The following is a 14,021-nucleotide window of genomic DNA, read 5'->3' on the forward strand; positions in this document are numbered from 1 at the left end:
TTTTAAAACCCCTTTCCCCCTTTTCTTTAATAAATTATCTACTTACCAATATCTTTTGCCCTTTCATCTGTTGGGATTCAATTTTAATGATTTGAACAATCTCTTTATATATCAAGGCTATTTCTCCTTTGGAAAAGTATTTATAGGAAATATTAGTTTGTGGTTTGCTTCACTTCCACTTCCTTCATCTGTCAACATGGTCTCATCTGACTGGTTTGTCCTCTTCCTCCTTCTTACCAGTCATGAGTGTTGCCCAAGTATGGTTTCTCCATTCTGTGTTCTTTCTCTCCTTTAACAATTCTCAAAGAGTGGTCTGTGCTTCCTGAGACCCTTTCACGGGGTCTGCAAAGTCAAAACTATTTTCATATTAGTATTAAGACTTTCTTTGCCTTTTTCATTCTCATTTTCTCATGAATATGCAGTGGAGTTTTCTAGAGGCTGTATGACAGGTGCTGATGTCATTGCTCTGGTGGCTAATGGAATATGTGTCCTCTTAAGGTAGACATTGAAAAGATTTGTGGGAATTCTCTGGTGTCCAGTGGTTAGGACTCTTGAGCTTCCACTGCAGGGGGCCCGGGTTCGAATCCTGGTCAGGTAACTAAGATCTCGCAAGCAGCGTGGTGAGGCCAATAAATAAATAAATAAATAAAAGTAAGAATAAAAAATTTAAAAATCTAAAAAATTTAAAAAAAGATTTGCAAAATGCCTCTCACTAATTTTTTTTTGGAAAATGTAGATTTTTTTTCCCCAAAGTTAATGTTAACATATAATGGGATGAGTATTATTATATTTAAATACATTAACAAATATTCATTTTGAATATTTCTGGGTTTCGATTTCTAATTCAGTAAATATCTATAGATAGAACCCATATAAATAAAAGCTCTTTAGGTCCCTCAATAATTTTGAAGACTAAAGGGATCCTGAGACCAAAAAGTTTGAGAACTGCTGTTCTCGTACTGCCTGCTCTGAGTTCTGTTTTTTCTCATAACCCCTACTTATCTGTGAGGATGACTCCCAGATGAAGACCACACTGTGAGAAGAAGCACTGTTATTTCCTCCTGGGACTTTTTACTTGAAATTTTGACAGGTAGAGAAGGTGCCTTGGGCTAAGGATGGGCCCAAACCTCTGAAATAAGGCACCTCAGAGACTATTGTCCATGATTTGCATTTCATTTCTGCATCTCAAAATAAAGTAACTAAAACTGGAGTTGGAGTATAAACTAGATTATTTACTGAGCTCTCTCTTTGTGTCAGGCATTTAGGAACACAGATTTAAGGCACCCTGTCCTCAAGTAGCTCAAAGTATAGTGGGTAGAAAAAGGGTGATTTTATGTATGTGCCAGTTCTTATCACCTTCAATGTTATACTTAGGATTGACTTAATGTTCTTTCTTTTAAATGATAAGACAATACTCGTATCTTGGTAGGTCGTATAATGCCTCTCTTACCCTTTTTTCCTTTTGCATCCTCCCTTTTCCACATTTGTGGTATCTGGCATATGTTACGTACACGGAATGCCATGTGCAGGTCAACAGTTATCGTTCTTGAACCAAAATAAGAAATAGAAAAGTTTATTGCTTCTTTGTGCTTGTTAGCATTGGAATATGTGATATACTTTATACTTTTATGTGAAGGGTCATGTGTATCAGCCTGCCCATTGGTTTATACATTTGCTTTTGCCAAATGGGCTAGTTGAGATGGAGGTATTAATTTGTTTGTACCAACATGTGTTGCTGTCACTAGTTAAACAAGATGCTAGTATGCCATACCACAAATTAGCACCATCCCACCCCATCCCCACCTGGCTCTTTCAGTACAACTGTTGGGAATATGCACTCCTCCTCCTCCCCTTTTCCCCCTTCTTCCTCCATCCTAAATGACCTACATTGAAACTGGAAGTGGTGAACTGCCTTCCTAGCCTTTTCATCCTCTCTTCCAGTCCACTGCGGCCACACTTACCTCCTAAAACTATGTTTTTATCATGTTGCTCCTCAAAAACTACAGTGACTCCATTGGCTTCCCAACCATTTGCTCACATACAGCTACCCCGTCCTCTAGTCAAGCACAGATGCCAGCCTCATTCTCATCTCAAGCCTTTGGCCATTTTGCTTCCTGGTCCTCGAATACCTTCTTTCCTCCATGAAGCCTTCTCTGGCTTACAATCTCCCTTCCATTTTCTAAATGCCAATTTCACTTTTATTCTAACAGTTTAACACTTAGCTGTTGTATAATTACATTATGTGGAAGTTTCCTCCCCAACTAGATCATAAATTCCTTGAAAGCAGTGACAGGGTAACAAACGCTTTTTGTATCCTTAATCCTCTACCCTCATAGTGCAAGGCATAGATTTATTGAGTACTGGCTATATAAATATGTTGACTGGCTATTAACCATTCCTCCCCAACTAGAATCCTCCTCAATAAGCATTTATTGAATACCTTCTCTGGAACAACACTAGAGTTGTTGTTCCACAACAACTACATTAACAAATATTCATTTTGAATATTTCTGGGTTTTGATTTCTAATTCAGTAAATATCTATAGATAGAACCCATATAAATAAAAGCTCACACAAAAATGAGACCACAAAATGAGACCACAAAAATGAGAAGGATATGGTGTAGTCACAAGACTCAAGTGGAAAAGATTATGCAATCAGCATAGATGTCTGAACAAAGGGGGTGTTGAGGGAAAGCCTGTTTGAGCTGGCCCTAGATGGATTGAAGGGGATTTCACCAGGCCAAAAAGAGGATGGGGGCTGGATGGGATTTCAGAGAGAATATATGGCCTGAGCAAAGGTATGGAGGTGTAAAAGTACATGGCCTATGTGGAGTATAGCAAATCTATGGCAGGAGATAAGTCTGTCTGGGTAGATGGGATCTAGATTTGATAGGGCTCTGAATACCATACAAAGAAATGTAAACTTGACCCAAAAGGCAATGGGGAACCAGCTTATGATTTTAAGCAAGAAGGTGATAAAAGGCACTGAAAGTGTCAGCTATGTAGTGCAGATATCAACCAAACATTTTTCCCTGTTTGCCCTCCCCCCATAACCCTTCACTGTATGACAAGCCCTATAGTAATCCACTAGTTGGGATAATAAATCAAATCCTGTTACTTTGTTCCTGGTCTACCCTAAATTCTGGCTGACCTCAGGCTTGTGACCATCTAGAGGTTTGATTTATTCCAGGTGTGCCGTTCTCTGGACTGACACGTCATAGGGAAGCCCCAGAGTGTTATGGAAAGAGCAATAGGCTTGGAGTTCAACTAAATGCAGGATCAAGTCTCAACTTTGAGGAACTTTAAATTATTTCCTCATTATTCTGCTGCTTTAACTTTTTGTCTGGAACTTTTTTATATCTGCAAAATAAAACCAAAGACTACCAGAATGGATTATCCGCGGGCAAAATATCACTTTGAGTTTTACTGATTATGTTTTTTTTCTTTGTTGAACTCCAGTTTGTTGCATGTTTTGCTTGATCTGCTTGCTGCTTCTAATTTTCTTTTGTTGACCCTTTATTTCTATGTACTTATTAAAGAAGCACTTTATAACCCAAACACTGAACCAGATAGCTGTTCCATGAAATGTTTGAAATGAGCCAGCTCAATTTAGCTGGATTGTTCTGTGTCAGTGGGTTGCAGGAAGGAGTTTGTAAGGTCCTAATGGGGAAACGGAAGAGATTTCCAGCTTCTCCTTTGTTGAGTCTTCATCTTGTAGCGTCATTATTTTGTTTTAATGAATTCCCAGAACAATAGGTACACCTTCTGAAAATATGACTACAGGACGTATTCCAAAGCGAAATATAAATTATTTTTGGACTCCCCATACTTTTTCTTCCTATGATTTGTGTGGCTAATGTAGAGTTGCTGGAACTGTGTATTTTAAATCATTTCCTGAATGAAGCACATAACCAGTGAAGAGAGAGGGAAAGGATTCTGCATCGTTTTGCAAATTTTCTTGCCTACTTTCAGTGCTAGTCACTGGAATTCACGGGCGTTGGATGAATTTAAACAGAAAGAAAATCTCTCAAGTTCTTCTCATCAGCTCAAATGGTGCTCATTTTCTGTTAAGATTTCTAGAAACCTGGAATACCTACTTTTGAGATTGCTTTTATAGGTTTGTTGAACGTAGTAAATCCCAGAGTTAGACAAATATTAAGTGTAACTATTGACTCTGATGCCACCTATATTTAAAAGGGAAAGTTGATGTGAGGGGTGAGGGCAGGAAACATGCCTTGTTTGGATTTTGTTATTTGTGTTTAGGCTAATGTTATTTCTGCTTGTTTTTCATTTTCATCCTGTTGAGTTTGAAGAAGCAACAGAAGTGTCAAATGGAATTCTTGGGAATTAAGGACTGGAGCTTGAGATAGAGATGAGGGCTAGAGATAGTAGATTTCCTTAAAGGATAAGATAAAGTAACTCAGAGTAAGACAGGTAAGGATCTGTTATCTCAGTCAGATCCAGAGCAAAGTAGAGAGACTAATTTTTTTCTTAAATAAAGATTAAAGACACTTCTTCCTGGATGACAGGAGGGAAGACTGAGAGATTCAGAATTTCCTGTGTGTCGTTGGTAATAGGAAAAACCTGCTAAGGATCCTGTGGTAGTCAGGTTAGACTCGGAAGCGGCGACAGAAGCCGCTTTTGTCACCTTCTTGCTTAGAATCATAATTCAGAGGAATTCGTGTAAATGCATTTTTGCAGGTGTGCTCAGAGAAGGGGCATGAAGGAAGCAGGATAGAGCAGGAGGAAGTCTAGTGAGGATGAAGGATTGGCTGGCAGCGAGGGAGCTGGGCTGAAGATGCAAAGCATGGATTCTTAGTATCCTAGGAAACATTTGATCCACATAGGAAGGTTAGAGATTTTGTAGCTGAGGGAATGGTTTTATGATAGATAATTTTCTAAATTATTAGTACCTCTGGGTAAATGACCCTACCTTCTCCACCTGACCATTATGTCACCATGGAAGCATGGTAATGTTCCTGGAGAACCTGTTGTTTAGATTCATGTCTGCACAGAGTTCAAGCTATTGGTGTATACTAAAGAAGGTTGTTGAGAATGTGTTTCTTTTATTTATATTCATCCTTATCCATAAGTGAATGGCAGATTTCCCTTGGAATATCTGTTCTCTTGATTTCAGTCATCACCTTGATGTTGATAACTCCCAAGTCTTTGCCTCTCAATCTTCATCTCATCTGGCCTACCCAGCATCATTTCTGTATCTGTTCCACTATCCCACAATGCTTCATACATAATAGGTGGTTCATAAATGTCACTCATGCTGACCTTCTCCATCAGGCTGACCTCTTTATCATAAGTGAGATGTTGTGAAATTGAACACATGATTTGGAGCTTACTGTTTTTTAAAACACTAACTGGGCAAGTTACTTAGTCTCTCTGAGCTTTGGTTTCCTCATCTGCACTAGGAGTGCTAATGCCACAGCTTAGGAACGCTGGAAAAATTAAGTGAAAGAGTTCACTTTAAGCACATGGCGCAGGGCCTGAAAATTAATTGAAGTCCTGGTAAATGTTGGTTCTTTCTCCTTTATGCTCAATGTTTAAAATATTTAATTTAACTGCTGTGATTGCAATTTTTTAGGCCTAACATTTAATTAATTAATTAATTAACTATGGCTGTGCGGGGTTATCGTTGCAGTGCACGGGCTTCTCTAGTTGTGGCGCACAGGCTCTCCAGTTGCAGTATGTGGGATCTTAGTTCCCCGACCAGGGATCAAACCCGGGCCCCCTGCATTGGGAGCACGGAGTCTTAACCACTGGACCACCAGGGAAGTCCCCCTAAAGTTTAATTTAACGTATTTGGTCTTTACCACATTCTCACACATAATTCTGATAACCCAGAGTAAGAAGTTTCTTAAAAGAGTATTATTTAGGGCTTCCCTGGTGGCGCAGCGGTTAAGAATCCGCCTGCCAATGCAGGGGACACGGGTTCAAGCCCTGGTCCGGGAAGATCCCACGTGCCGTGGAGCAACTAAGCCTGTGCGCCACAACTACTGAGCCTGTGCTCTAGAGCCCGTGAGCCACAACTACCGAGCCTGCTTGCCACAACTACTGAAGCCCACGCACCTGAAGCCCATGCTCCACAACAAGAGAAGCCACCGCAATGAGAAGCCCGCGCACCACAACAAAGAGGCGCCCCCGCTCGCTGCAACTAGAGAAAGCCCGCACGCAGCAACGAAGACCCAACGCAGCCAAAAGTAAAATGAATGAATGAATGAAATTTTTAAAAAAGAGTATTATTTGCCTAATCGAATAGAACTTTGTTGACTATGAAACTTGATGAAGATTTCATCAAAAACTGGGGTGGGGAGCTGCAGGGCTAGATAAAGTTGGCTGTAATGCTGTTTGTTTTTTTTTAAAAGAAGATCAATATACTAAGTTTTTTTGAATAAAATTTTATGATCTGAAGATTCCCACTTGGGATGTGGAAAGTGTTTCATCTTTAATATTAAATTCTTGAGCAGAGAACAACATTGAACAGCACAGTATGCCTCTTTTTCCCAGTATTTCTGTGCATCTATATTGCGTTAAGAACTCTGGGAGAGCCAGAGGCATAAAATAATATTTTTCCACTCCCAGATGGCTAGCACATTTCTCAATACTGCTGTCTAGTTCTTATTTCAAGTTTTTATTTACTTGTGAACTCCCATGAGTTTTGTATGCATGTCCTCATTTGATTTGCTTATTTGCAATGGTTCTCAAAAAACCAATATCAACTACATGATAAGGGTAGTGGTATGTTATATCTGGAGGGTAACTGACTGTGCTAAGTAGTTTGTATGTCTATACTGTCAAAATAAGAGCACGAAAGAGGACATACGAATAAGTGGTAACCCAAAAGGTGAAAACTACCCAAATGTCCATCAACTGATAAATGGGTAAATAAAATGTGGTATATCCATACAATGGGTATTATTCAGTTCTAAAAAGGAATGTAGTACTGATACATGCTACAGCATGGATGAGCCTTGAAAAAATTATGAGAAGTGAAATAAGCCAGACACAAAAGCCCACATCTTATATGATTACATTTATATGAAATATCCAGAATCAGCAAATCACAGACACAGAAAGAGAATAGAGGTTATAAGGGTCTGGGGTGGGAGGGAGATGGGAAGTTATGTTTACTGGGTAGTGAGTTTCTGTTTGAGATGATGAAAAATTTCTGGAAATGGATAGTGATGATTGCACATCATTGTAAATGTGCTAAATGCTACTGAATTGCCAGTTTAAAACGGTTTAAATGGTAAATTTTATGTTATGTGTATTTACCACAATAAAAAAAGAATAAGTGGTAAGGGGCTTGGAAGTCATTGTAATAAGCCTCCTGTTTTTTTTTTTTTTTTCTGTGCAGGAGCCATGGATAACAGAGGCTTTCAGCAGGGGAGTTTCAATAGCTTCCAGAGCAGCTCCAGTGATGAGGACTTGATGGACATACCAGGGACAGCTATGGATTTCTCCATGAGAGATGATGTTCCTCCCTTAGATGGAGAAATAGAAGGTATCATTACTGCTGATGACAATTTATCTTTTTAAAAATTATTTCCAATGTACATACAATAACATTTATCTATCTCCTGGCACACAGTCCTGTGAATTTTAACACATGCATAGATACTTGTAATAACCACCACCGACAGGATACAGAACAGTTCAACACCCCCAAAGAATTCCTTCTTATTACCCTTGGCAGTCAGACCTCCCCCACCCCCAAGCCCTGGTAACCACTGATTTGTTCTCTGTCCCATAGTTTTTCCTTTTTGAGAATGTCATATACATGGAATCACATAGTTTCAACTTCTGAGACTGACTTCATTCACTGAGCTTAATGCCTTGGAGGTTCATTTAAGTTGTTCATTCCTTTCTCTTGCTGAGTTGTATACCCCGGAGTGGGATCACTGGATTGTGTGATAAATGTATGCTGAACTTTGTAAGTAACTGCCAAACCATTTTCCAGAGTGGCTGTACCATTTTGCATCTGAACTAGCCATGTATGGTAGTTCTTCCACTTGTTCTGCTCTTAGTATTTTCAGTAATTTTAATTTTAACCATTCTAACAGCTATGTAGTGTTATCTCATCATGGTTTTAATTTCATTTCCCTAATGGTTTATGATGTTGAACATCATTTCATGTGCTTAATTTGCCAACCTTATATCCTCTTCGATGAAGTGTCTGTTCAAATCCTTTCCCCTTTTTATAATTGTTTTCTTATTATCTGGAATATATTTATAAAATGAGAATTCCCCTTATCTATTATTTGGTTATGTAGTAACGTCATTCTCTTCATTGGCTGCATACAATTTCATGGTATAGCTGTACCATAGTTTACTTAACCAAGCTTCTATTGATGCACATTTCAATTGCTTCCAATCTCTTGCTATTACGAACAGTGCCACAATGGACAACCATGTGCGTGTGTGTGTGTGTGTGTGTGTGTGTGTATCTATCTTTTAAGTGTATGAGAGCATTTCTGTAGCATGAGCGTGTAAGAGTGCTTATTTCCCCTTTCACCAGCCTTGCTGGTGCTAAACATTATAATTCTTTTTTCATCTTTGCAATATGATAAATAAATAAATACATCCCTATTATTGTTTTAATTTTCACTTTTTAAAATTAATGAGCTTGAGCATATTTTCATGCTTATTAACCATTTAAATTTCTTTTTCTGGGGAATTCCCTGGTGGTCCAGTGGTTAGGACTTTGCACTGTCACTGCCGAGGGCTCGAGTTCAATCCCCGGTCAGGGAACTAAAATCCCACAAGCTGCACGGTGTGGCCAAAAAAAAATTTCTTTTTCTGGAAGTTTCCTGTTCATATGATGTTCCTGTTTTTCTAATGGGCTGATTATCTTTTCTTATTTTTTTATAAGAGCCCTTTATATTATTACTATTAATCTTTTGTCTAATGTAGGTTGAATATGTATATTTTCTATTTCTGGTTTGCCTTTGTTAACTTTGTGTTTTTAATCTACAAATATTTTAAAATTTTTGTATAGCTAGGTATATAACCCTCTTCTTTTATGACTTCTGAGTTTCTTGTTGTTATTAGAAAGGACTGTATCACTTTAAGATTAAATTTATATACTTTATTGTCCGGTTCTTTAAGTGATTGGGATTGCCATTCTCAAAGTGAAATCAGGGGACAAGAAACTACTATCAGAATTCATTATTTAGCAAATTTGTATTAAGGGCCTATGACATTACAGATACTTTGCTAGGTTCTGGGAATTAGCAAGGCTCTAAGGCACCATCCCTGCCTTCATGAAGTTGATTCTAGCTAGCCTAACAGACACATAAGTACTTATGATAGTACCTACCTCTTAAGAGTTGTTTTCAGGATTAAATGAGATAATAACATATCAAGTGCTTATGTACCCGGCATAGAGTTAATGCTCAATAAAATGTTAGCTATCATAATCATCATTATTATTATGTCTATTATAACCCTATATTATAAGGACGTAGCAGAGGACGCATTCTGTGTGTGTGTGTGTGTAGGATTGGAAAAAATTTCACAGAAAAGGTGTGTTTGAGAGGGGCCTTGAAAGGTAAGTTATTTGGTAGGAGGAAGAACATTTGAGGCAGAAAGCAAGCTTTTACAGAGGTAGCAACAGGCATAATATACAGAGGTATAAAAAGGCAGAATAATATAAGCCCAAATAAGTAAATTGGGGCCTGAATGTCATGCTAAGAAGTTTGAATTAACCTTATTGTCACTGTGAGGACAAAACTCCTTCACATACTCATTCAACAAATACTTTTCAAGCACCTGGTATGAACCAGGTACTGCTATAAGGCACTGGGAATACAGTGGCAGGATTAACATAGATAAGATCCAAGCTGATCTGGAATTTAGATCTAGTTGGGTAAATAAGCAGATTCCCTAGTTAATTACACATTGTGATAAGTACAAGGATGGAAATAAACTGAATGACAATAGATGATAACTGGGGAACACCACAGTAGTTGGAAAGGTCAGGGAAGGCTCCTCTGAGGGGAGGTGCCCAACTTGGGATGAATATACAGGTAAGAAAACCACAGGTTCAAAAGGATAACAAGAAATTTGCCTGGTAAAGGTACCTCAGGGCCGTGACAGTAGAAGAGAACCCCTGAATTGAAAGTTCATAAAAGAAAGGTATTCATAGTTTGGTATTTAGTGGGTTTTCCTATTTGCCTACTAATATAAAAGGGACATGTGTGTATCATGTCCATTTATGAGTACTTACAACCATAGTGAGTCAGTCATACCAATTACTGGCTCTAGTGAAGTGGTCAGTTAGGGTATCCATTAGCTTAAACTGTCTACCTCTACTTAAGCCTTCTGGCTAAACCAGAGTGGTTTAGCTTAGTTATCGTCATTGCTTCTAATGAAAAATGATTTCATATGGCATCTGTATGACCAAAGTAGTTTTTCTGTGTTCACGTTGCTCTCGGTAGGTGATTGGGGCAAGTATCCATTATTCCTATTTAATAAACTAGAAAACTGAGGCAGACAAGATTTTGACATTGCTTATGACTGTGGAATATAGTTTTACGTGAGTAGTCCTTCACCACTTTTCACTAGCCTTTACAGGAGAATTACTACTTGTGGTTTCCAAGATCTGACCATATAATAATGAGGCTGTTTTCCATGAGCCACACACAAAAATCAGTCCACTTAAAATACTCCGTAGTGATATAATTTTCTTGCTTTGCTTTTTAATTGTTCTTATTTTATTTAATGTTTTCACATGGGATTTCCTAGTGAACACAACAACAACAACAGAAAAAAAAGGTCATAAAGTCCTTGATATTTGGTGGTGAAACTGTGCATAAAATATTACATTTTGTACCAAGCACAATGGCACGTACTAAAAAGATTAGTTAAAAGGAGCTTGAAAGGCAGTAGAAGTGGTCCTTGTTTTCCAGATGGCTGGAGGGATTGATTTATGAGTAATGAATAAATAAATTATGCATGGCATGGTTAAATGCATCTGAGGTAGTGTTATAGTAGTCTGTAAATTAGAAGAAACATAAACACAGAGATCTGAAAGAAGGGGAGGAGGAGGCAAATAGAAAAAGGGTTTGAGTAACAGGAAAAATTTCAGAGCTATTCTCATAGTCCATCTGTTCTCACTTGCCTGCCTCCGCAGCCTGGAACTCCTGGTCAGCAATTCAGCAATTCATTCATTTCTGGAACACCCAGATACGAACTGTGTTGTTTTGGTGATGTTCTTCGATTCTCTTTTCCCCCTCGCTTCCTTGTCTTTCTACCCAGCATGCCTTGCTGCTACTCCCTGACTGTAGAATGAGGAGACATTCCTGGCAGAGAGAGCAGCACAGGTAAAGGCACACAGCAGCATGAGAGAGCGTCTTCTGCTCAAGAAACAGAGTCTGTGTGTCTGAGGCCTGAGACTCCAAGGGTGGGGATGGTGACAGTTGGAGCAGGATATAGGTTGGGAGATCTAGTTAGAAATCTAGGTGGGGTCCAGATTGTCTACGCTTTTGGACCTTATCTTGTAACCAAGGAGTCACCAAATGATTGAAAAGCAGAGGAATGATGTGATCAGATTGGTGTTTTAGAGAATTTATGGCAATCTGGAAGATGGATTCAGGGGAAGAGTATGCTGGAGACTGGAAGACCAGTTAAACTGTTATTTTTGAACAATCTAGACAAAAGAGCAAAGGCCTGAATTAAGGCAGCAGGAAATGGAGAGGGGGAAAGAATAAGTTCTGGAGAAGTTTCAGAGTGGGGATCAATAGGACCAATTAGACATGGAGAATAAACCAGAAGAGTCACAGATGACTTCAAAGCCCAGGTGCAGTATGAGCAGGCCATTTCCCCCTCACGTGTGAGAACGTGCCCAGACCACCCCTGCCAGCCTCAGCATAACCTCCTGATGTCCCAGGGAAGGGAAAAACTTTTAAAATGAAAAACATGACGGTACATGAAATCCACCATGGAAGCTGTGAAACAGTTCTGTTTGTTCTGCCCCGCTGTAAAAAAAGATCATAGTATTCCTTCAGAGAGAAGCAGAAAACACCTTGGGCTTCAGCTCATGGAGAATCCTCCCTTCATCATCTCAGTTAGGCTCTCCCAAACGGACTCATTTGTGTGGATGGTGCCAGGAGGAGAAGGAAAGGGCATTTGGGAACCGTCACCCTCATAATATTCAAACTTCCCTATAACGCTTAGCCTAGGAGAATGGCAATTGTTATCGCTGCTTTTTGAGCTTGAAAAAAAGAAAAAGTAGCCCTTATCAAAAGCTCTGTGGGGCCATAAACCTCACCTGTTTTAATATGCTGACCCCATAAAATGAGGCCTATGATGATGGTCCACAGGCTTTAAAGGCTTCCTTTAGGTTCCTTAATGGGAAAATACCTGGTCAGATTTCAGAATGTATGCCCTCTAATCTCTCCCCCATTTATATATTTATATTTTTGTCTTAAGTATATGTTTTATTCAGGTCTACTGAGTTTTTACCTAATGTCCCATCCAGGACACCGCATTACATTTAGTCGTCATGTCTCCTCGGGCTCCTCTTGGCTGTGATGGTTTCTTAGACTTTCTTTGTATTTGGTGACCTTGACAGTTTTGAGGATTATTGGCCAGGTATTTGTAGAATGTTGCTAAGTTGGGATTTGTTTGATGTTTTTCTCATAATTGGACTGGGGCTTGGGGGAAGAAGACTAGAGGTAAAGTGTCATTCTTACCACATCATATCAAAGGTATATACCATCAATATGACTTATCACTGCTGATTCACCTTGATCACCTGGCTGAGGTAGTGTTTGTCAGTTTTCTCCACTGTGAAGTTACTCTTTTTTCATCCTTTCCATAATGTGTTCTTTGGAAGGAAGTCACTGCGTAGCTGACACTTAAGATTAAGGAAGTTATTCTCTACCTCCTTGAGGGTGAAGTATCTACAGACACTATTTGGAATTGTTCTTCATCGGAGATTTCTCTATTCTCTCTCAGTTATTTATTCAATCACTTATTTATATCAGTAGGGACTCATCTGTTTAATACTTTGGGCTATAATCCATTATTACTTTATTTTATTCAAATTTTTCTAACTTTGCATTTGGAGCTCTTTCAATTGGCTCCGTCTCCCTTTGACATACCCCTGTCACTGTGCAGGTTTCTTGAGCACTTATTTACTTTCTGGTACTACAGTATGCTCCCGGCCCATGTTATATATTTCCTGCCTCAGTCCTAGAATCAGCCATTTCTCCAAGGAGCCCTAGTTCCTTTCAGTGGAGATTGGTATTAGAAACCAAGATCTGGGCACGAGGTGCGCTTTTTTCTATTGGGGCGTTGTTGCTTCTAGGCCCTCTCAGTAAGGAAATATAAATATATGTGTATACTGACCCACGTATTTACACATATCTGTAAATAGATAGATTATCTGTATGTAACTATCTGCCTCTATATTAAGCTAAACATGAGATCATACTGGTGTCTCTAATTGTAATCCATTACCACATGGATCATTCTTGCCTCCTCCCCTTGCTTGTCTGTAACCTGCCCCTCCAGGTAGTGAGAAATGTGGCTCCCACCATTCACCATCCAATATTTAACTGTTCATTTCCAGTGTACGTGCATGGTTTCAAATTGTTAACCCGTACCCTCCGTGGGAAACGACTTTATCAACTCCAGTAAAGTGCTTATACAAAATTCTTTTGCCTTTAGTCTTACAAACTCCACTCATTTCCAGTTACTTGGGTCAGCATCTTTTTCCTTTACCCCTTTAGTGAGGCTGTTTCACAAATTTGTAATATAATTGGATTCTTTTGCCACATTCTGCATTCCATCCTGGGATTTTTTTTTTAATTGCATACATTAAGGTTCACTCTTTTTTTAAAAAAATAAATAAATAAATAAATAAATTAATTAATTTATTTATTTTTGGCTGTGTTGGGTCTTCATTTCTGTGTGAGGGCTTTCTCTAGTTGCGGCAAGCGGGGGCCACTCTTCATCACGGTGCGCGGGCCTCTCACTATCGTGGCCTCTCTTGTTGCGGAG

The 14,021-nt window shown here is 39.0% G+C and overlaps 1 protein-coding gene and 1 non-coding gene across 5 annotated transcripts in view; both read left to right on the forward strand.

Annotated features, from left to right (window-relative positions):
• The window catches only part of CLCN5 (chloride voltage-gated channel 5), a 155,013-nt gene that overhangs the window by 101,065 nt on the left and 39,927 nt on the right, over window positions 1–14,021 (forward strand). For all 4 annotated transcript variants that reach the window (XR_451029.2, XM_057538113.1, XM_057538114.1 and 1 more), the window contains one exon: window positions 7,372–7,518. Coding sequence is in view for 3 of the 4 variants with exons in the window: in XM_057538113.1 (XP_057394096.1) it covers window positions 7,372–7,518 (147 nt within the window). In the remaining variant the exon portion in view is untranslated. The remainder of the gene's footprint in view (window positions 1–7,371; window positions 7,519–14,021) is intronic.
• TRNAD-GUC (transfer RNA aspartic acid (anticodon GUC)) lies at window positions 8,693–8,765 on the forward strand. Its single transcript has one exon. It is a non-coding gene; the product is annotated as a tRNA-Asp (tRNA).

This window comes from Balaenoptera acutorostrata, chromosome X (assembly GCF_949987535.1).
Source record: "Balaenoptera acutorostrata chromosome X, mBalAcu1.1, whole genome shotgun sequence".
NCBI classification, from domain to species: Eukaryota; Metazoa; Chordata; class Mammalia; order Artiodactyla; family Balaenopteridae; genus Balaenoptera; species Balaenoptera acutorostrata.